General features: G+C 43.2%; 3 protein-coding genes across 6 annotated transcripts; 1 reads left to right on the top strand and 2 right to left on the bottom strand.

Annotated features, from left to right (window-relative positions):
• Positions 1–194: 194 nt before the first annotated feature.
• Positions 195–11,695, bottom strand: dcaf1 (ddb1 and cul4 associated factor 1). 2 transcript variants are annotated; one of them, XM_085906549.1, is made up of 25 exons: positions 11,482–11,695; positions 10,760–10,877; positions 10,616–10,692; positions 10,447–10,520; positions 9,657–9,770; positions 9,124–9,261; positions 8,401–8,994; positions 8,219–8,320; positions 7,983–8,141; positions 7,573–7,752; positions 7,262–7,471; positions 7,011–7,180; positions 6,802–6,926; positions 6,499–6,731; positions 4,814–5,859; positions 4,546–4,744; positions 4,388–4,470; positions 2,865–2,949; positions 2,520–2,753; positions 2,311–2,404; positions 2,141–2,245; positions 1,969–2,042; positions 1,801–1,896; positions 1,345–1,591; positions 195–1,195 (listed from the first exon to the last, which is right to left on the bottom strand). In XM_085906549.1, the coding sequence occupies exons 2-25, from the start codon at positions 10,870–10,872 to the stop codon at positions 1,140–1,142; spliced, it is 4,608 nt and encodes a 1,535-aa protein (XP_085762675.1). In that variant the 5' UTR covers positions 10,873–10,877; positions 11,482–11,695; the 3' UTR covers positions 195–1,139. The 2 variants fall into 2 exon arrangements, with proteins under 2 accessions (XP_085762675.1, XP_085762683.1); XM_085906557.1 differs by having other exon boundaries at positions 11,352–11,498.
• Positions 11,696–11,719: 24 nt separating this feature from the next.
• ssuh2rs1 (ssu-2 homolog, related sequence 1) lies at positions 11,720–16,394 on the bottom strand. 3 transcript variants are annotated; one of them, XM_085906570.1, is made up of 14 exons: positions 15,953–16,394; positions 15,837–15,877; positions 15,680–15,744; positions 15,079–15,183; positions 14,309–14,384; positions 14,086–14,215; positions 13,929–13,989; positions 13,664–13,785; positions 13,506–13,568; positions 13,340–13,422; positions 13,157–13,249; positions 12,971–13,076; positions 12,387–12,494; positions 11,720–12,261 (listed from the first exon to the last, which is right to left on the bottom strand). In XM_085906570.1, the coding sequence occupies exons 2-14, from the start codon at positions 15,857–15,859 to the stop codon at positions 12,121–12,123; spliced, it is 1,176 nt and encodes a 391-aa protein (XP_085762696.1). In that variant the 5' UTR covers positions 15,860–15,877; positions 15,953–16,394; the 3' UTR covers positions 11,720–12,120. The 3 variants fall into 3 exon arrangements, with proteins under 3 accessions (XP_085762696.1, XP_085762705.1, XP_085762711.1); XM_085906579.1 differs by having other exon boundaries at positions 15,837–15,879; positions 15,956–16,394; XM_085906585.1 differs by having other exon boundaries at positions 15,417–15,744; positions 15,953–16,392.
• A 401-nt stretch (positions 16,395–16,795) lies between these two features.
• Positions 16,796–18,629, top strand: rpl32 (ribosomal protein L32). Its single transcript, XM_085906596.1, has 4 exons — positions 16,796–16,951; positions 17,498–17,598; positions 17,706–17,887; positions 18,466–18,629. The coding sequence occupies exons 2-4, from the start codon at positions 17,503–17,505 to the stop codon at positions 18,593–18,595; spliced, it is 408 nt and encodes a 135-aa protein (XP_085762722.1). The 5' UTR covers positions 16,796–16,951; positions 17,498–17,502; the 3' UTR covers positions 18,596–18,629.
• Positions 18,630–19,008: the final 379 nt, after the last annotated feature.

Genomic DNA, 19,008 nt, shown 5'->3' with positions numbered 1-19,008 from the left:
AGTTCTTATTGTAATGATTTCATGGTTCAAATGAATGAAAGATTATTTTACACATTGAGGCTATTTTCCAAAAATATTTCTAGAGGCACCAGTAGCACTTTTTTACTTGTTAATCTGTATGTGTACATGTGATGGAAACCTCAAATTTCCTCACACAGTGGGAACTTTATCACAATATTTAAGTAGCCGCAAAATGTAATTCTTAAGTTTTATTTATAAGAAAAATAATTTTAGGTACATACAAGCTGTACATTAAACGTCTCAAGAAAATATTCCTGTGGAAAAAAAAAAAAAAGCTGATAAAATGAACATACCAGAAATAATCATTTAGAAAAAAATTAACTCTGACCAAAGTGGCTTTATAAAATTGAGCCAGAGCTCAATGCTTGAATCTGCCTAGAAATAAACTTCAAATCAAAAATAGATGTTCTTTTCATCGCCAGATATTTATACTTTTTTTTTTGTCCAGTTCAATCTTCTCTTATCATTTCTTATCAAAAGCACGTCGGTCATCCATAACCTTACTGGGTGCAGGAAGGAACACAGCTGTCCAAGTATGAGTGCACGTATGAATTGCACAAAAAGCATTTTGGCATTTTTCTCACTTTCAGGCATTCTATTGGCTTTGGTTCAGCAAGTCAGGAGTGCCCGATCAATTCAACTCATCTGTCTTAGAAGCAAGAGGCCATGCGATAGAATAGCTACTGCTCTGATCTTTGCATTGATTTAACAGCCTTAATCCAAAACTAAAGTACATTTGTGATGACTATTCCACTCCATGGTTACAACTCTATGCATTACACTCTTAGAAACACAACTTCACCCCTAGAATGTAGTCCAGCCCCCCTGTCACCAAATTGCTGCGTATGTGAGGTCTTTATTTAAACAGAAATATTTTAAAAAGTTTGTGAATAAAATGTAAAATGTTCTAAATGCACCCATATAATGGCTGGTTCCCTCCACATCAAGCCTTCCTATGAAACTATAATCACATACAATCGTGGTGTTCTGAGTTATCTCTGGGCTTCATACTCTCCCCGCTGCGTCTGCTGAGCCGGCTCTCGTTCTCGCCTCTTCATCCTATAGCTCACGTCTCCGAGGCAGAGGGCTTGACTTGGGTGTCCGGTTAGCCTGTGCGCTCACTCATTCAGGGACAGGATGATGTCATCCTCCAGGTCGGAGTTGTCGGAGCTGTCTGTTGGTGGGAGAAATGGGGGGAGTTACTTAACTGTCTGTCAGAGACGTTAAGCAAGTGCAGATTCCTCTGGCTGATTAAACTACTTAGCCAGATCGTTGTTTGAATTTTTTTGCATCACCCAAACCTCATGATAAAACGGCACGTACCATTGTCCACATCCAGTTCCGCATCATCGTTGTCCGAGTCGTCGTCGTTATCGTCGTCGTCCCCTGCATCCAAGTCCTCCTCGAGGAGGCGAGCCACTTCATCATCGGAGGGAGAGAACTCATCATTCCCATCGTCATCATCATCTCCGCCATTTTCGTTCTCAAGCTCTGCGATGAGGCGATCCGTATCAACGTCGTCATCGGAGTCGTCATCATCGTCGTCGTCTTCCTCCTGATCGTCATCCTCCTGGGGCGCACATGATCAAATACGATATTTGTATAGTTACCGCCATAGTACAAGTTGTATGTACTGTATTTTCTAATGAGCAGGGCTGTAGCGCCATCTTGTGGCATGATAGGGCTTTACAAAAAAGGGTACCAAAAAACCAAACTGGTATATTTGTAATTTGCCAAAGCAACAACAGTCGTATCACTGAAAATAATAACAATAAATACCTGATCCTCCTCTTCCTCCTCCTCTTCCTCTGCCAGTCTTTGTCGGCCAACCTCATAAAGCCGGCAGACTGTGTCCGTGTTAATGGAGTCTTGGTTCTATTGAATAAAAACACCAACTGTTTGTGTGTATCAAGCAGCATGTTGAAAATGCAACTTTAGGCAGCTTACTTCGATCACAGCAAGGTAACAGTCTTTCGAGTCTGTGCACAGATCAAAGATATTCTTCTTGACATCAATGGTGGCTTGGGAGGAACACAACAAACATGTCAGACTGGCTCAGTAACCCGCCATACGTGATATAAATTGAAATGTGACTCAGCAGGGCGCCGAGCAGCCATACCGATGGGTTTGTAGTCTGTGGCATTGAAAGTCCGGACCGAGGAACCAAAAGGACTTTTCATCTGCATCTCCATCATGTCGTCTTCATCGTCAGCCTGTAATATTGCTGCAGACGTGCGAGGGTTTCCGTCAAAAACCATTTCCTCATGCAGAGGAAGACCATTTATTCACCTCCATAAATAACGGTGCCATTGTTGTTGAAGACCGTGTTGCACTGGTCCAGAGCAGGCACTGTGTGAAGCAGGTGGAAGGTTCGCAGATCCCACTAAAAAACTCACGTTAAGGAGCACGACATTCTTTTTCACTTGAAACAAACTGTAACTACATCAATGTATTCATCCATATGAGAAAAAAAAATCATAAGCACTTTCCAAGGATACTATTTCCGTGTTAATGATGACCTCGAGGCCATTGGGGTGGAACACGCCACTGATGTTCATGTTGAACTTGTCAAACTTGTGGATGGCCTGAGCCGAGCGCACATCCCACAGCACGCCGTCGTTGAGTACCAGGTCATCTGTGGGGTTGAAGGTGGCACAGTTCCTCTTGTAGTTATTCGCCAGGTCGGGGTTGTTTAGAGTCAGTGTCACTTGGCACGTCTGGGTGTCATAAATCTAAAAAAAAAAAAAAAAAAGAAAAAAAATGAGAGAGAGAGAGAGAAGCATTTGCTGTCAGCATCTTCCCCGATATTCCATGTAGTCCTATTTAAACAGCAGCAGACGTACATGCGCTAGATGCTCCTCAGTCCCAATGACACGATCTTGTGACAGCTTGCTGAACTCCACATAATGGTCACCCAGAAACGAATGCCTGCAGACAACAGAGGTGGAAAACATTTCATTTGTCAGAAGGGACTGCCAAGCTTGTCACAGCTTGTCGCTGAGCTCAGGTTCCATCTGCAGAGTTGCCAAGGTTACACGACGTGGATGAGTGAAGTCGGATATTCGCTGTGCTGTGTGAAGTTAAGCCCGCAGGCCTTGAGCTGTCGACAAGCACGTCACCTTTTGAACGAGCCCTGTTTTGACAGCATAAAGCTGCCATAGCATTGGGCATGAAATACTAACAAGGTGAAGCCTGAGATTAAAAAAAAAAAAAAAAAAGGAGGGGGGGGGGCTGTTTGGGGAAAGCATCAAAACTGAGAAAGTTACAATTTTTGGTCTCTGCTGACAGTTGAAGGTGCTACTATAAACACTGTTTGAGCTAGAAATCCCAAGAAAGAAGCAAACGGAGGCCTCAAAATACACATTACAGTTATATTTTGTTTTGACTTTTGTTGTTTTAAATTTAGTTATTTTTAATTCGATTTTACAACAGGGTTGTTAATTATTATTCCATTTTTTTCTTTATTAATTTAAGTATGATGTTTTTAAAATACACGGAGTGTTTAGTGAGCCCAAGATTACAAAAAAATATTGTGTAATTCAGTAAACTACAATGACGTAAACGACTGTTTGACCTTCCTTTTTCCGTATGGACAAAGAGCAACACCAAAGTAAATACATTTAAAATGGACCCTGAAAGCTCACGTATGATATGAAATGACAAAAATGAAAACTAACAACATTTTTGCTATAGTTTCAATTGGTTTTCTTTTTTTCTTGTTTTTTATTTCATCGCCTAAATGGAAATACAGTAATCCCTCCTACTTCGCGGGGGTTACGTTCCAGACCCACCCGCGAAATGGGAATTTCCGCGAAATAGAAACTAGATTTTTTTGAAGTATGAGCCATAATTTTAACACTTCAGAACACTTAAACTGCTTTCTAAAACAGGATATTCTATTTTTATCGCTGACATCAACCAGCTCGCTGCTAGGGGACTTTCATATCAATGGACTGTGCGCTCCGCATTCATGCCTTAGCGACGAGACTAACAGTGTATCGCTATGTCCAGATGAAGGCCACCGCCGGTGGAGAGAACGCCCTGAAGTCACATGTGACGATAAAGTATACTGTACTGACTCTTTAATTTATTCATTTCAAAACAAGAAAACGACTTTTAAACGTAAGCTATCATTATTAAAGGAAAATGAAGAAACTCAAGTGGCCGCGAAACCTCGTGAAATGATGAAATTTCTGCGATAAAATAATTAATTTACGCATTTTTGAAAACCCGCGATACAGCGAAGCCGCGATAGTTGAAGCCGCGAAGTAGGAGGGATTACTGTATTAGTTATTTTGCCAGTTTTTATGAATTCCAATATCCTTGATGCATTTCATCCAATTCACTTTTGAGGAAAACTACTTACTTCATTATGAACACCGACTTCATCCCCCACAGTGCAGACGTTGGGTAATTCCAGGAGGCAGATGTTAAAATTAAGGAGCCGTCCTAAAAACAAAAAATGTGACGCTTAGGACCGCAACGCTTAAATAACATCGAAACATGCTCGCCTCATCTTCTCACCCGAGAGGGCTCGAGGTGAGTGATGGCTGAACTGTGACAGCTGTAGCTGGCCTCCTCCTGGCCCGTGAACACATTGTAGAGTTTCAATTGTCCCGTGCAAGTTCCGAGCATCAGGAAGCGTTCACGGGCTGAGAAGGCACAACAAGTGAAGCCGCTCTCGTCTTCGTCGGCTTCCCTGAAAACGGAAATCGGACGAAACCTGGCGAAAAGCAAAGCATCATGTAAATAAACGAAAAAAGTCAACTTCGAGGCGGCTTTGCGCGGCAACCTGCTGAAGATGAGGTGTCTGTCGAAGCATCCTCCGTCCACTCCTCCGTATTTGGGATATATGACCCTCCTCGTGTGTCGCGACGTAAAGTTGAGAGGTGCCTGCCGTCTCTGTTTGGGCTCGGGGCACTGATGAGGGGTGAAGAGAGAAAAGGGCGGGCAGGTGGCCACTGGGTTTTTACAGCGCGCGTGCTGTTCCCGTAGGTACTCTGTGATGATGCCGTCTAATGCGGGGGGAGAGGGCATGTGCCTGTCAAACTGTTTCTTCATCGCCGGCGTCTGGTTGAAGGCGCCGTGATCGGACTTCTGCCTCAGCACTCGAGGTTTCTTGCAGCCGCTCGCACCGCACGCGTGCCGCTCGCGGGAGAAAACGATGCGGCCGATCAAAGGGGAGCTGTTGCCGCAGTGTGACGTCGAAGGCAAGGCGGCCGCCGAGGGCGCGGCGGGTTGCGATGTGGAGGGGCGCACCTGTAAATGGCCCGGCGACGGGGTGGATGAATGTGACGGATGGCTGGCGAGTCTCGAGCCGACGCCATTGGTCAGCCGCGGGGTGCGAGGTAGGCTGGCCATGGGGGCGTTCGGGGGAGTGACGGAGACAAAAGGCGAATGAGAGACGCACGCCATCGGGAGCTCGGCCTCCTTGGTGAGGGCAGCGGCCGTGTCGTGAAGGCCTTTGGTTACCAGGTGGTTCCTGATGAGCAGCAGCAGCTCTTTCTGCGGAAAGGTGATTCTGGACTGGGCCACCACGCTGGCTCTCTGCAGCCAGGCCAAGGATACGTCGGTGCCGATCAGCAACGGTTTCCCGGATATTCTTTCCATGAGCTCCGCCGCGAACTTGCAGAACTTGACGTGCTCGCTGCGTTTGTCCTGGAGCACGGGCTCTTTCATGAGCTGCTGGATGTGCCCGCTGCTGAACAGAGGCAGCTTGCTGATGATTTGCCTGACAGAAGTGGAACGAGACAGACCAACCAAGGCCTTGCAGGCCAGAGCTCGGATCTGATCCGCATCCGTAATAGGCATCTTCACTGTCAGCAGGGACAGCAGCACCTACGGAATTGTGTGTAAAAAAACGAAACAAAAAAAAAACGGGGGTCACAAAAGGCAGATACTTACAAAGCATAAATTATGTTGTCTTTGAAGTTGATTATTAAAAGAGAAGTCTTTTTTTTCTTCTTCACAATCTGTTTCTTGCAGCCCCACTAGTCCAAACACGCTATTCTGATAAATATTGCGTGTGTGAAATATGAAGTAAGCAGTGAAATGTACTTGTTTTTGTCCAACTCAGGGAGCGGCCATTTTACCATTTGCCGTTGACTGAAAATGACATTACAGTGCCTAAGGGCTCAGCTTTCGACCAATGACAGCTTGCAAATATCACGAGGTGGTTTGAACATACCTCATGCATACGCGTGCCTATTACATCGCATAGTAAAGAATTTTTTTTTTTTTTACATGATTTTTCTTTTAAAAGGTATTTTGTAGTGAAAAAGTAACTAGGGCTGGAGTGATCAAATTGAATTGATATCGCAATGTAGTCAAATGCAATTTTTAAATCACAAAGCCTGCAATTTGGAAAAGAAACACCTTAACTGCGTGCTTGTTTTGAATACACACCACGTAATTCTGGTAAATATTGAAGTCGTCAGTTCATTCAACTTCAATGCAATGCATCAAATGATTGATTACCTTAATGCCATTGTTGGACTGCACCACATTCCACATCTTTGTGAGCACATTCTCGCTGGCTTTGGTCATGTGAGGGAGGCGCCGACGCGGAGTACCCGCGATAAACTTCCCAATGCTGGACATACGTTTGTCGGGAGCGCACACGCAGTTAAGGACAACCTGCAGGGCAGACTTCTGAATCTCGGCATCGTTCAACACTTCTCCCTCTGCCACTGCCAGGACAATGTTCATTCCTGCATGGAAAAAAATAAACCATTACCATACGAACGATATGACATGACGAGCTGACTTTTGCAAACATACCCGCGCTAGAAATAGTAGAGCCGCTCTCGTCGACGACAGCGACAGTCTCGGACAGCAGCATTTGAGTCTTTGGTACAACGGTGAGAATACTCAGGATGTCGAGTGCATAACGCACAGTGTCGCTCCTGCAGGAAAACAAAACGTTACACTTTGAACGGAACGCGCTTCACGTAGCAGACAAAACAGCTTTCATAGTTCATCCTCCACACCTGCCATAGTAGGTCCTCCAGTCACATGCGATGGAAATGAGTTGCAGGAGGAGCTGGACACAAGAGAGTTTGTGGAACACCTCCGCTGGTTCCCAATACAAACGAAGAGGGCCGTGCTCGATGAGGAATTCCATCATTTCCACTACCTGCTCGCGGCTGTAACTGACCGCCTGTGAAGAGAGCAGAGGCCTGATGAGAACCGTGGAACGTCTCCACCGGTGACAACACCCTGTCATTCTATCAGCAATTACCTTGTAGTAGGGCTGCGAGTGAATTGGAGCGCCCCCTTCCGTGCGCTGCAGGGACTGCTTCACCTGCTCCACCTTAATGGCCAGATGAGCCTCAAAGTACCTGCGCAGCGCCATGCACGTGTGCTTTGCCGTCTGCCTGCTGGAGAAAATATCGTCGTCACTCAGCAACGCCCCCTGGTCATCAGGGTTTAGGATTTCCAACGTGCTAATCTAGAAGACAACAACGGAAGTATGCGATCAGCATTACGGTCAGTAACGTGGATTTTGTTATGTTTGCACGGCTAAAGCGCAGCTCGCGCGGTCGCTCCTACCAGATTGACGAGACGTCGCAACCCGTCCTGCTTGTCGAAGAGCTCCAGCACGGCGCGGAAAGCGAAGGAAATGGAGAAGAACATGGTGGCGTGGCAGCAGCCGGATGCATGCGAGCATTCCAGCAGCCACAGTGTGTAGCCAACCACATCTGACAGGACCGAGGGGGGCAGCATACACACCTAGAGGGAAATAGTAGCCACACCGATGAATGCCAATAGGATGCTGCAGCTTCAGACAAAATATGTGGCTTCAAAGCATATTTATAAATTCTGTTACTTGAACGAAACCTTGTTGATTTTTTTTTTATATCCACGGTATAGACAAACATACACTATATACCCAAAGCATGTTCATCGCTAATGTAAAGGGTTTCGTTTTTGTATTTCATGTTGTTGGCTTTTAAATATACCCTTTCCATGGCATCCTGGTTATAGGCAAGGTAGTAGAGGCACAGGGACACTCCAGTGGCAGCCATAGAAGGCCTCGGGATTTCCAGCAATTTCTGAACTCCTCCGTGCGCCACAAACTCTGCAGCAAACTTCTTGTGAAGCAGAAGAGAAGCCAAGTACTGTGAGAGAAAAGTAAAATAAAATGAATGTTTCGATGGAGTGCGGTTCATATTGAAATAAAACTGCAGGACTTCACCTTGAGCGCCTCAAACGTGAGCTGGACATCGTTGGTCTGCTTTAGATCCATATAATGCATCAGCAGCTCACGGGCACCCATTTGCATAAACACGGCCAACAGCTGAAGGTGGGAGAGAAAATAAGCCATCAAAATACGAATGAAGGATTCATTATTGCCAGAAACGTGACAACAAAACCAACCTCCTGATATTCTCCCAGAGGAGTGAGATACTGCAAAATGAGTCTCTGCTCGATCTCAGGCGTCAGCGGGTACAAACGGTAACTGTTGCCAATCACCCATGGGCTCATCTCAGACCAGCTGCTGTTGGAAAGCTCGCTTATATTCCTTTCTGCTTCTGGCAAGGAGAAATTTATCTTGTGCTTTGCGGACCTGCCGCTTTCTTTCTCTGCTTTTCGTTTGAGGTAACTACTCCCATCAGAGGTGCCTAGATGCAGAGGTGATCCGGAGGCTGATATGGGCTTCATCATGGTTTTAACGCCCGAGGTGGCACAGTTGTTGGCCTTGCGGGGGGCGCTGGGATGAAACGGAAGCTCGTTATCCGGCTCCAAGGCGGAAAGATTCATTTCGCCATCCTCTCCTGGTTGCGGTCCTTCCGTTTCAGCCCCATTTTGGCCGAGCGTGAAGGGCTTCTCAAAGCCTCCATCGACAGTCTCCTCATCCAAAGGCAGCAAAGGTACACTTGGAGTTTTTCTGGGACTGGGACGTTTGATTTCTCTTTTGGTCTCCGCATCTTTATCTTGAAGCTCACGTAAGCGATGGAGCATCAAAGGCACCTGTTCACGGAGAAAATTAAAAACAAGCTGATTGACAGTGACGACGAACGAGTAAGTTCTGGATGAGAGACGAATTTGCTGATCATTTAGTTTAGACACATCATGTCTGGGAAAACCAGAGAGGCTGACCAAAACAGAGTTCTCTTCTCGGTAGTTGGCTGCTATGTCCTGGTTCTCCATGGCACCTGCCAACAAGCCTGTGGCATAGATTCTGAGCGGCTGCTCTGCTTCCTGAGCCCACTTGAACAATCTTTCAACAATTCCCTCCTGAAAAAGCAAGCGAGCAAATCAGCAGGTTACAATCAAGTCATTATTCAGCTCTGATAGTCCTGATTGTTTCTTAAGTCACACTGCGACATCTCAGATCATGCCTTAGCTACGTAATAAATGCTTATTCATCGTTTAATGAGTTAATACTATATAAAAGAAAACGGTAGGGAAGTGGAGCTTGCTTGCAAGCTGGACTCTGACTCTACAAACAAACAAAATGGTTGTGGAAAACAGCTGAATGGTGGGGATATCGACTCTTACAAAGTTCACAATCCATACTTTGTGATGACCTCGCATCAAATCAACTATTTCCATAGCATTCAGGTGCTTGGACCGATTTGAGCCTTTTAATGACTGGTAGCAGCTATTGTGAGTATTGTTAAGACAAATACCTTTTCCTGAAAGACCACTGCTGTCTCCAGGCCAGGCATGATGTTCTGAAGCAGACGACAAGCTTCTGCATTGAGGGCAAATTCTCTGCTGGTCATCACATAGCTATTCACCAACTGTGGGGGAGAATAAATGACGTCAAGCACTTTCAAGTTCACTTTCCTTGTATCACGTATTTTAGCGATGGGACAGGACTCTGTGTTCAGTACGCTCCGCATAATGGCCTAGTTGTCCCCCATTTTGCACGGACGCTGTGTGTATTCATACCAGTAGTACATTTGCCCACTAACCGTTGTAACTGTATCCTTATAAACCTTACAATAGAAGAATGTATTGCTGAACAATTGCAGATCTTTTATGTGGCCAGGTATGTGGAATTTGATTACTTCATAAATAAGCTATATTGTTGTACTAAGTTCATTCTGTTTCCTTTTTCAATCACTTTTTGGTTCTTTTATCACAAACAGGGTATTTTAGGTTGCATTACCTGACATGTTTCGGCATGAACTTCCGCCTTCATCAGAGTTTTGTCAGAGTGTCACTCTGATGAAGGCGGAAGTTCATGCCGAAACATGTCAGGTAATGCAACCTAAAATACCCTGTTTGTGATAAAAGAACCAAAAAGTGAATAAGGTATATTATTCAGTAAAAGTACATTACGCAGTCTTTACAGACAAGCAAAATAAAGAGATTTTAAAGGGAGAGGAAAGGAAAGTCTCTCAGTGGACAAAACATGTACTGAACCCAATAAGTGGGGTCCCTGTACCGTCCCACCATTCCAACTATCCTTACTGTGTTCATGAAGTCATCATTCTTAAACAGGATCTTGAGCAAATGCCCTAATGAACATTCTGGATCAGCTCTCCCTAGTGGAAAAGAAGGATGAGAGCCAACATGAGTAAGTTTTACTGTCTATGACCAAACTCCAAAAGTATCTCTTGTTCCGTTTTCTCGATCGTACCAGGATGACGGTCATCAAAGGGGTCTGGGTCTGCTTTGTGGTACTCTTCAGTCTCCTTCTCAACAAGCTCGGAGATTCTGAAAGTTTGAACATAATTAGCCCATGAAAGCAGACGGAATGAAATGATGAGTCTAAACTACTTACTTGGTAAGGATGTTAACTAACTCCTGTGTGCTGCCTTGCTGTTCTCTCTCCCACTGTTCCAGTAGAGCAGTCAGCTCTGCCTTGGAGTCCACACTGGCAGATGCTGACGCCATAACTCCTATGAGCAATGACAGGAAAGTCAACCATTCAATTCAAAACCCCACAAATGTACCCTCACTATGAAAATCTGCCTCATGTGTAACAGCTAGTGAGTTGTGGCTTACAATCAAAGAAACATGGAAAAGCAGAACTTTAACTCAATCAACCGGAACATACTTGATAAGTATAGTACAAAAGAATGATTCTGTCTGCAGGTGCAGCAGTCTCCAGGGACTACAACTGTCAAGACTGCAGGAATGATCAAAAACAACCAAACAGCAAGGAAGTACATGAAAGCAGTCAGTCTGATTGAAGGCAGCACACCACTTTCTGCATTTCTTCGCACCCAGATGATGTAAACAACATGCGTCCTTTGAGTCGCTGCGCCTTGGCTAAACAAGGAAGCTAACTGGAGTCGGACTACTCATGACGATGTAAACGTGCTGACTTTAAAACCCACAGTTGCATATTCTTCTGACGTGTATATCCGTACCTTATAAAGTAAAATACTTTCGGAATATCGGCGACCCTTCCGTTTATTACAACCAATGTTGGCATTAGCCATGTGCTAGCGGCATTGCAGGTAAACCTGGTTATTTAGCTAGCTAACATGCTAACTTCACCTCAATGTTCCGTTCAGTTCCTCAGTTTTGTCAGAAGTTTCCAAGACGTAATTATGTCGATACTGAGCCAGACCCGACTGCCGTAGGTAAACGGTACCCGGGGAATTTCACAGCCAAACCTTAAATTGTATAATGTGGCTTTTTTGTTGATGGTTTACTGTCATTATGGCGAACACGTTCTCGACGTCATAGCAGCTGCGACAGTCCATTTATTATGACGACAGCACACGAAGGAAAATATTAGAAAATACAATTTATTCGAATTTCTCAATGAATACAGGTTGTACGAATATTTATGCATAAGCATAAGCAGTCTTTAATAATTATACAAAACATTCGAAGTGAAAAATATACATTCGTTTGAAATATTGTGACAGAAATCATACAGAAAAGTAAAAAAGTTAAAGAAATTCAATCTACAATGCATTTTAGGGATATATGGTTTTGTGTAGCATTAATTTTTTGAAGGTACTGTACACTGCCGTACAGTAAATACATAAACATACAATAACAATTATGGTCACGCTGGCATCTGCAGTTTCATCGCTATCTGACAACAGGTAGCAGGGTGATTGTCTGTATTGATTATGATTTCATTATTGTTGAGAGATAACAATATAGGCACATCGGCTTCTGCAGTTACATTACAGTGCAGCAACAGGTGGCAGGGTAGTTGTCTGCACTGACTTTAAATTCATTTCCATAGACAAAGTAAATGTAGGATTTCCCTTTCCATGAGTAGGTCACCTTGGTGACAGGAATCAGTTCGATAGTTTGAAGCTGGATAGACAGAAGAGTAGGCAAGTTATCCAAAATAGCAGATATTTAATGCAGCACAAATTGTTCAATAACGTTTTACTAAATTATATTCAGCTACAGATGAAGATATTTGCACAATTATTTACCTGTTGAAGAATGCGCGAGGTCTGGGAAAACCTGCCCTGGTGTTCCTTGATTAAACGATGAGCAGCACTTAGCACAGCAGGGTCTGGGAATCCCATCACTGGATATACCTGAATGAGATCATAAGAATTGAATCACATTTGGAAACTTGAACTCTGGATCAGTGTTAGCCTTCTGAAAGCACAACAGTGGTGGTGTAGCAGTTTCAGCCAGAAAAAAAAAAGACTTAACTTTGTTCCAACATTGCAGCTCACAGTGTTTAAATTTACATAAGAAAAAAAAATTGATAGAAACAAGTATTTTAATATGACGGTTACTCAATTAGTCAAATGGTCTCCAGGAACATGAGTGCGCTGACCTTGATCCCATCAAGTACCTTCGGGAATAACTAGCAAAGTGACCTCTGACCTGATGGACCCATAAATCCCAGATGCTTTTTCAGACCAGGAAGTTGTGAAAGGTGCAGTTGACTAACAGTTCCTACTCATTTTCTGCTGTTGCAATGGCCAGACCTCATAATATCTGTGTCTATAGACTGTACGACATATGAAGCACCAGCTATGAGAGAGGAAAAAAAAAATCTTACCAAGTACTGAGAGTCCCTGAAAAGCTCCTTGCCAGACACTTTGCTCAGGTTATCCAATTTAAGTCCACTGGATTGCTCCACAACATAGTCATCAGAGTTGTTGGTCCTGAAATATATATTTAGAACTTTGCTTGATGGCTATTACTTAGCGCCTTATTAAAAGTCTGACGGTAAAGGAATCATCACCATTTTATCGTGAGGTTGATATAGACTAAAAGCTGCTGTTTTCCTTGACAGGTAGGGCATTGTTTGAATCCTTGCCCCTGGCAGCCGTGGCAGCTGCAAAACAGTGGAGTGAAACATTGTCAATTTAAGGGATTATAATACATTTTTCGGAAAGAAATGTTTCGGAAAGAACGTTAAACGTACTTTTCCCGCCCTCTTCCAAAACAATGATTGCATCGCTCATTTCCGTGACGGAAACCAGCTCCATTGCACACCCAACATATTTTCTGTCAGAAAAGAAAGAAATATAGCGGTTGGACAGTTTTACTGAAGGTCACTTCCACCAATGTGACTTGTAATTATGACTTACATTGCCCGCACCGGTACAGTCTTTGCAAGGTGCCCGCCCCGTTGCCACGCACACATGACAGCTCTGTTGATAAATTGATTCACATTAGGGGGAAAAAAAACAACAACACAGCAGCTCTTGTTGGAACTTGATTAGCATGACATGAGGTAATTATGAACCTTCACAGATGAAGTGTAGGGAACTTTGATGATCTGTTGACTATCTTTGAAATAACTGGGGGCTGTAGCAGGAATATCCCAGGGCCCTGGAGGAGGTTGGGTGTATGCATCCACTAGCTGGCCTGATCCAAAGAAAATAACATTGCAGAGGGAAGATAACTGTATTGATATTACCTTAAATAGCTGACAAAGCAGAGCCGAGCTAGACAGATAGGCAACAACATTTTCAATAAGCAACTGTTGAAGCTAAACAAGCTTGACATACCATTATATGGTTCGTTACTCCACTCAGTGGATCTCGATTCAGTGAAAGTTTCCAGCCGGTACTAAAAAAAAAAAAAAAAAAAAAATTCAGCTCATACTCTGAAATCGCATGGTCAAATGTAACTGGAATTTTTTTTTTTTTTTGGTCTTCGTTTTACCCTGTAAGTATTGAAAGCCTCCATGGTGGTGATCACTCCATCTTTGACTGGTGCTGAACTATAACAACACTTGCTGGAGACCCACAATCCTAAAGCCTCCTGCGCTGTAGTCTCACTTATGGATGGAATACTGTGAGCAGACATGACATGCACAGATTCTGAATTAGCTTAGCTGCACACATCCTTGTTTTGCATTAGAGTAGAGAAAAAGTTTGAGCATTACTTCCATTGCGGTTGTTCGGGTCCCGGTTGAGGCGGTGGAGTCGGTTGGGTTGGCATTGGAGGAGGCAGAAATCCACCTACAACCAGGATGGTGAATTAGCATAGTTTTCATACGTATTACACCATGTGGGTGTATTGTGAAACAGAGTCACATGAAGTAAAAATAATGGAACTAAACTGCATTTAAAGACCATTTCCACTCACCATTTGCCTCAAAACATTGTATCGTAACATTCTTGTGTTTGGAAAAAAAAAAAAAAAAAACCTGACCATTACAAACGAACGCCCCGACAAGCTAAAGTGCGTCTTCAGAGCATAAAGCTCTGGAGAAGATATGACCCAGAACAAAAATACTGAAAAGGGTGACAGCATGATGTCATCAACAATAGCACAGTGCCCTCTAGTGGCTGTAAGTAACCTCTACAGTACTTTAACTTAAAAGAGGCATCATGTGCATTTCTTTTGTCCTTTTTGATGTTGTAACGAGGGGTTGTACATAAAAGCTTCCTTTTTTCAGTGATGTCCATCTTCATCTTGTTATGTCTCTCGTTTGTGTCTATTATGCACCACTATTTGTTGTGCGGATGGACATGCCATGAACACACCATTCTTCTCAAAAGCAAAAGAAGCCATTCTAAAAGGCACAAAAATTAAATCTGGCATGGTTGGAGTGATGGACACAATGTTTGAAGATAGTATGAGGAGCCCTATGTTACATTTAATACAACAGATAGTATGACAGATGTTATGTGGCTACGGCTCAAAACTGACCTCCTCCGCCAGCCACAGTGCCTTCATAGCCGGGCATGTTGTCGAACATGTTCGCAGGTGGAGCGCTCGGCCCTTGAGAGTCAGGCGCGGGTGGGGCAAACATTGCTGAGGAAAAAAAAAAAAAAAAACCAGACGAACCAGTTCAAGAAAACTCTCACATCTCATTTAAAGCAAAGTTTTCATATGATAAACAAATGGGTAACACAAAAAAATATTTTTGATTACGACTGTTTGCGTAACTCAAACTAACTTGAAGTTCTAGGTGAAGTTTTATGAGATTTACGGTCCAATTTCCATGACGATGAAAAACGTGAGTGCGTGGGTGTATTGTGACTTACCTTGCCCCTCTCCGGTGTTATAATCCATTACAGATGTTTGTAAACAAAACGAAATACTGAGTGGTAGTTGCGGCCCTCAAAAGAAAGCCCTTGTAAAACACACCACTGTTGTCACAGGACGCTAAACCCACAATGTGAACACATGGGTGACGTCGACGTATGTGTTGCACGGAAGTGTGCGATTACATATCTTCTTAAACGGACACACTCCCGGTTGAGCAACGTTTTTAAGGCCCCAGTGAAAACACCATCATCGCGCATACCAGAAGGACCGCTAACAGCTTGAACGTAACCCGGATTGGCCACGCCGTAACTCGCTCTTGCGTCGCTGCGTGGTTGGAACAGAAAACGAAAGTTAAGAGGAGCCCATAACGGAACGATCAGTCACGAGATGTGTTACTTTACAGAACAAAAACTTACTTCATGATTGGCTTGTAGTCCATGTTGATGTGATGGATGTTCTGTAAAAACGCAAAGAAGCTTAACAGGCGCCTTGCCATCAATATCATATGACCAAAAAAAACCTAATCATTTACCTTTTTTTTTTTTTTTATCACGCGTCAGAAAACACAATGTCAGCTAAAAGTTTCCGTCTTGGTCAAAGAGTCCGATTTTAGTGGCGATTCCAGAGGTCAACATTCACGACGTCCTGTCGAACGTCGATTTCCCAACATAGATAGGCTTGGCAGTTGGCAGCCCCCTTTCCAGAAAACCAAAAAGGGGTGTTCCGGAAGTGCGCTTACATCCGCTCTTTGGCCAGAAAACAAGTGAACATAGGATAATAAATCTGAAGGCTATTGTTTGCTATGGGGACCCAAGTGGCTGTAAGATAAGAAATAAGTGCATGAGATAGAGGAGAAGACTACATGGCCGTACCCCATTAATCACTAGTCCCGCACTATATCTCGCACTAAAAAGTAGTTCTTCATCCTGCTTGGCGATTCGGAGAGCCAGATCGCTTTTTTCCTCCTAAGCGCACATCAGGTGACCACCGTACGTGTCATGACCATCCAACACATTTATTGTCAATCGGTGGTCTGCTGCTCTCCAGTGGTCTGTGGCGGTATTGCAGTTGGTCCGCGAAATTTGATTTCTATCAATAAAATTGAGTTATTATTTAGACTTGATTTATTTTCCAGCTAATTTTGTGAATCATTTACCCATCCAAAGTATGTCAAATGTAGCTGAGATTCCCAAATTAGACATACAGATGCAAAAAAAAGTCTATATATATATATATAGGGCTATCCTCCTTAATGCTAAATAAAACAATATTCCTCCAAAGCACCCCTAGTTGCTTTATAATTATACAAATGCCCAACAACTTGATACTATATTATGTAGTACAATACTAATATGAAGTGTTTTCAGACTGAGGAGGAAGTTTAAGTGACAGGCAAGAGCGAACGAGTAGGCACTGTAAATTGACATCGGTTGTTGTGAACTACGGTTCCCATGAGCCTTTGCAACACTCCCGGAAGTCCTTTTCTTTCTTTCCGGTGTCGGCGGAGTTCCTCTCTGAACTACATCGGCGGGTGAGTCGATGGAATCTGTCATAATCCTCACAAATTGTGCCCCTTAATGCACCATAATCGTGCTTGTAATTTATTATTATCATCTGCTGTGCGTGCATCTAATAAAATTAACCATTATAAAACGCCATTGATTGATGTTTTGTAGCGCGATGTGCCTGTGCTAAAGCTAATGCCCGGCCGCTAGACGTTCTTCATGTCATGCGTATTCAAGATTCAGTAAAGACCTGATATTAGGAATTCCCCAGACAAGTACCTGAAACGCCAAAGGAGCTTTAGTTTCAGAATCCTCGCTGTACATTTAATTGGCTTGTAAAACCGAGTCTAGGTAGCTTCACGTCCACCTGAGCACTAAAATGTTAGCTTAGCTAAGGGGGATAGTCAACATGCTTGCAAAGCGGTGTCATTAGGAATCAACGTCATTTTAGTTCTCAAGTTTAAGGTTTCGATTTGCTAGCTGAATATCTAAATCTATCATTTGAGGTTGGATCTTGCTATGACACCTTAAGATTTAGCATAACTCAAGCGTTTAATGTTTTCTATTTTCAGTCACAATGCCAGCCCTCCGACCACTCAAGAAGCCCAAAATCGTCAAGAAGAGAACTAAGAAGTTCATTCGCCATCAATCAGATCGATATGTCAAGATTGCGGTAGGTTATGATACCTAAATGTATGTTGTCAACATGCTTCTGAGGATTTGTTAACTTACTGCTAAGGTTGCATATAACTGACGTGCAATTTTCTTGTCACCACACAGAAAAACTGGCGCAAGCCCAGAGGTATTGACAACAGGGTCCGCAGGCGGTTCAAGGGGCAGATGCTGATGCCCAACATTGGTTATGGTAGCAACAAAAAGACAAAGTATATGCTCCCAAGTGGCTTCAAGAAGTTCCTGGTGCGCAATGTCAAAGAACTGGAGGTTCTGATGATGAGTAACAAGTAAGTGACACATTGTATGTTCTCAAGAGGTTTATCGTTTTTGATATTATGAAATGTGTTTAAACTGTCTGGTTCGACTTTGGCGTTGATTTATTAATGAGGCGAAGCATTCAGTCACACTAAATAGCCAAGTTGAGCTAATGCTAGCTCCGCTTGTTTGAAATCATTATAGGATGATACAAACACGTTAGTTGTTGTGTAGCATGTAAGACGTTTTTTTTAACGGGCTTTCATTTAGGAGAGTTGAGCCAAAGTGCAAGAGAAACATCTCATGGGCAACCAATAAACTCAACTGACTTTTGGAAAATGAAAATACATGCATTATATAAAACGGATACAACAATCCACGAATAAAACCCACTACTAGAGCCAAATATTCTGTCTTCAATTTCAACGCAGTTATTTCATTAAGAGATATGCAGCAGAATCAAATAATTGGAAATTGACAGGTAAAATGACAGGTTTAGAAACTTGCTTTACTTTTAATTAGGCTTTCAATTGATTTCTGATTGCATAATGTGTTCTGCTGTTTAATAATGTAAAACCCAACTGACAACAAACTTTTGATTCGCCTTCAGAACTTACTGTGCGGAGATCGCCCACAACGTCTCGTCAAAGAACAGGAAGGTGATTGTGGAGAGGGCAGCTCAGCTGGCCATCAAGATCACCAACCCCAATGCCAGACTCAGGAGTGAGGAGAATGAATAAAATGGACGTTCATAATAAATACTTTCAAAGAGAATCTTGCTCGTGTATTTTTTGTTATGCTGTTCATTGGTTATTATCAAATTAAGGTTCGACAAGGAAATTGAGGGAAATCAAGTCAGTAAATATGCATTTGCTATAAAAACGTGGTGTGCAACGGGAATATAAAGTGCTAGTGGTCAATGGAAAGACTGTTTAATGCATATTTGTACATAGCCCCTTTCAACACAGACTTATCTACAAATCCTGCATCATGTTTATTTCTGTAGAGCCACAATTGTTTCATTCAATAAATATGTCCAGATTGTGGTGTTGCGAAGCGGTACCCTGCGGAGAGAGTTTCCATTGCGATATGGAAGCTAGGCTGTGCCTTTTTGTCGTATGCCATCTGTCACCTCCATAGTGCCAAGGATACA

The sequence above is a fragment of the Syngnathus leptorhynchus genome, chromosome 1 (genome assembly GCF_054491065.1).
Source record: "Syngnathus leptorhynchus isolate UIUO chromosome 1, UIUO_Slep, whole genome shotgun sequence".
In the NCBI taxonomy this organism is placed as follows: Eukaryota; Metazoa; Chordata; class Actinopteri; order Syngnathiformes; family Syngnathidae; genus Syngnathus; species Syngnathus leptorhynchus.
This window is presented reverse-complemented; position numbering and strand designations above follow the sequence as displayed.

Coding starts and splice junctions, on each gene's coding strand:
- dcaf1 (XM_085906549.1), bottom strand. CDS start 10,872: ATGGCGTCAGCATCTGCCAGTGTGGACTCCAAGGCAGAGCTGACTGCT. Junction 10,521..10,615: donor CTTTGATGACCGTCATCCTG/GTACGATCGAGA, acceptor CTTTTCCACTAG/GGAGAGCTGATCCAGAATGT. Junction 8,142..8,218: donor TCACGTTTGAGGCGCTCAAG/GTGAAGTCCTGC, acceptor TTTCTCTCACAG/TACTTGGCTTCTCTTCTGCT.
- ssuh2rs1 (XM_085906570.1), bottom strand. CDS start 15,859: ATGGACTACAAGCCAATCATGAA. Junction 13,786..13,928: donor GAGTAACGAACCATATAATG/GTATGTCAAGCT, acceptor TCTTTGGATCAG/GCCAGCTAGTGGATGCATAC. Junction 12,495..12,970: donor TCAGGGACTCTCAGTACTTG/GTAAGATTTTTT, acceptor GATCTCATTCAG/GTATATCCAGTGATGGGATT.
- rpl32 (XM_085906596.1), top strand. CDS start 17,503: ATGCCAGCCCTCCGACCACTCAAGAAGCCCAAAATCGTCAAGAAGAGA. Junction 17,599..17,705: donor ATCGATATGTCAAGATTGCG/GTAGGTTATGAT, acceptor GTCACCACACAG/AAAAACTGGCGCAAGCCCAG. Junction 17,888..18,465: donor GTTCTGATGATGAGTAACAA/GTAAGTGACACA, acceptor ATTCGCCTTCAG/AACTTACTGTGCGGAGATCG.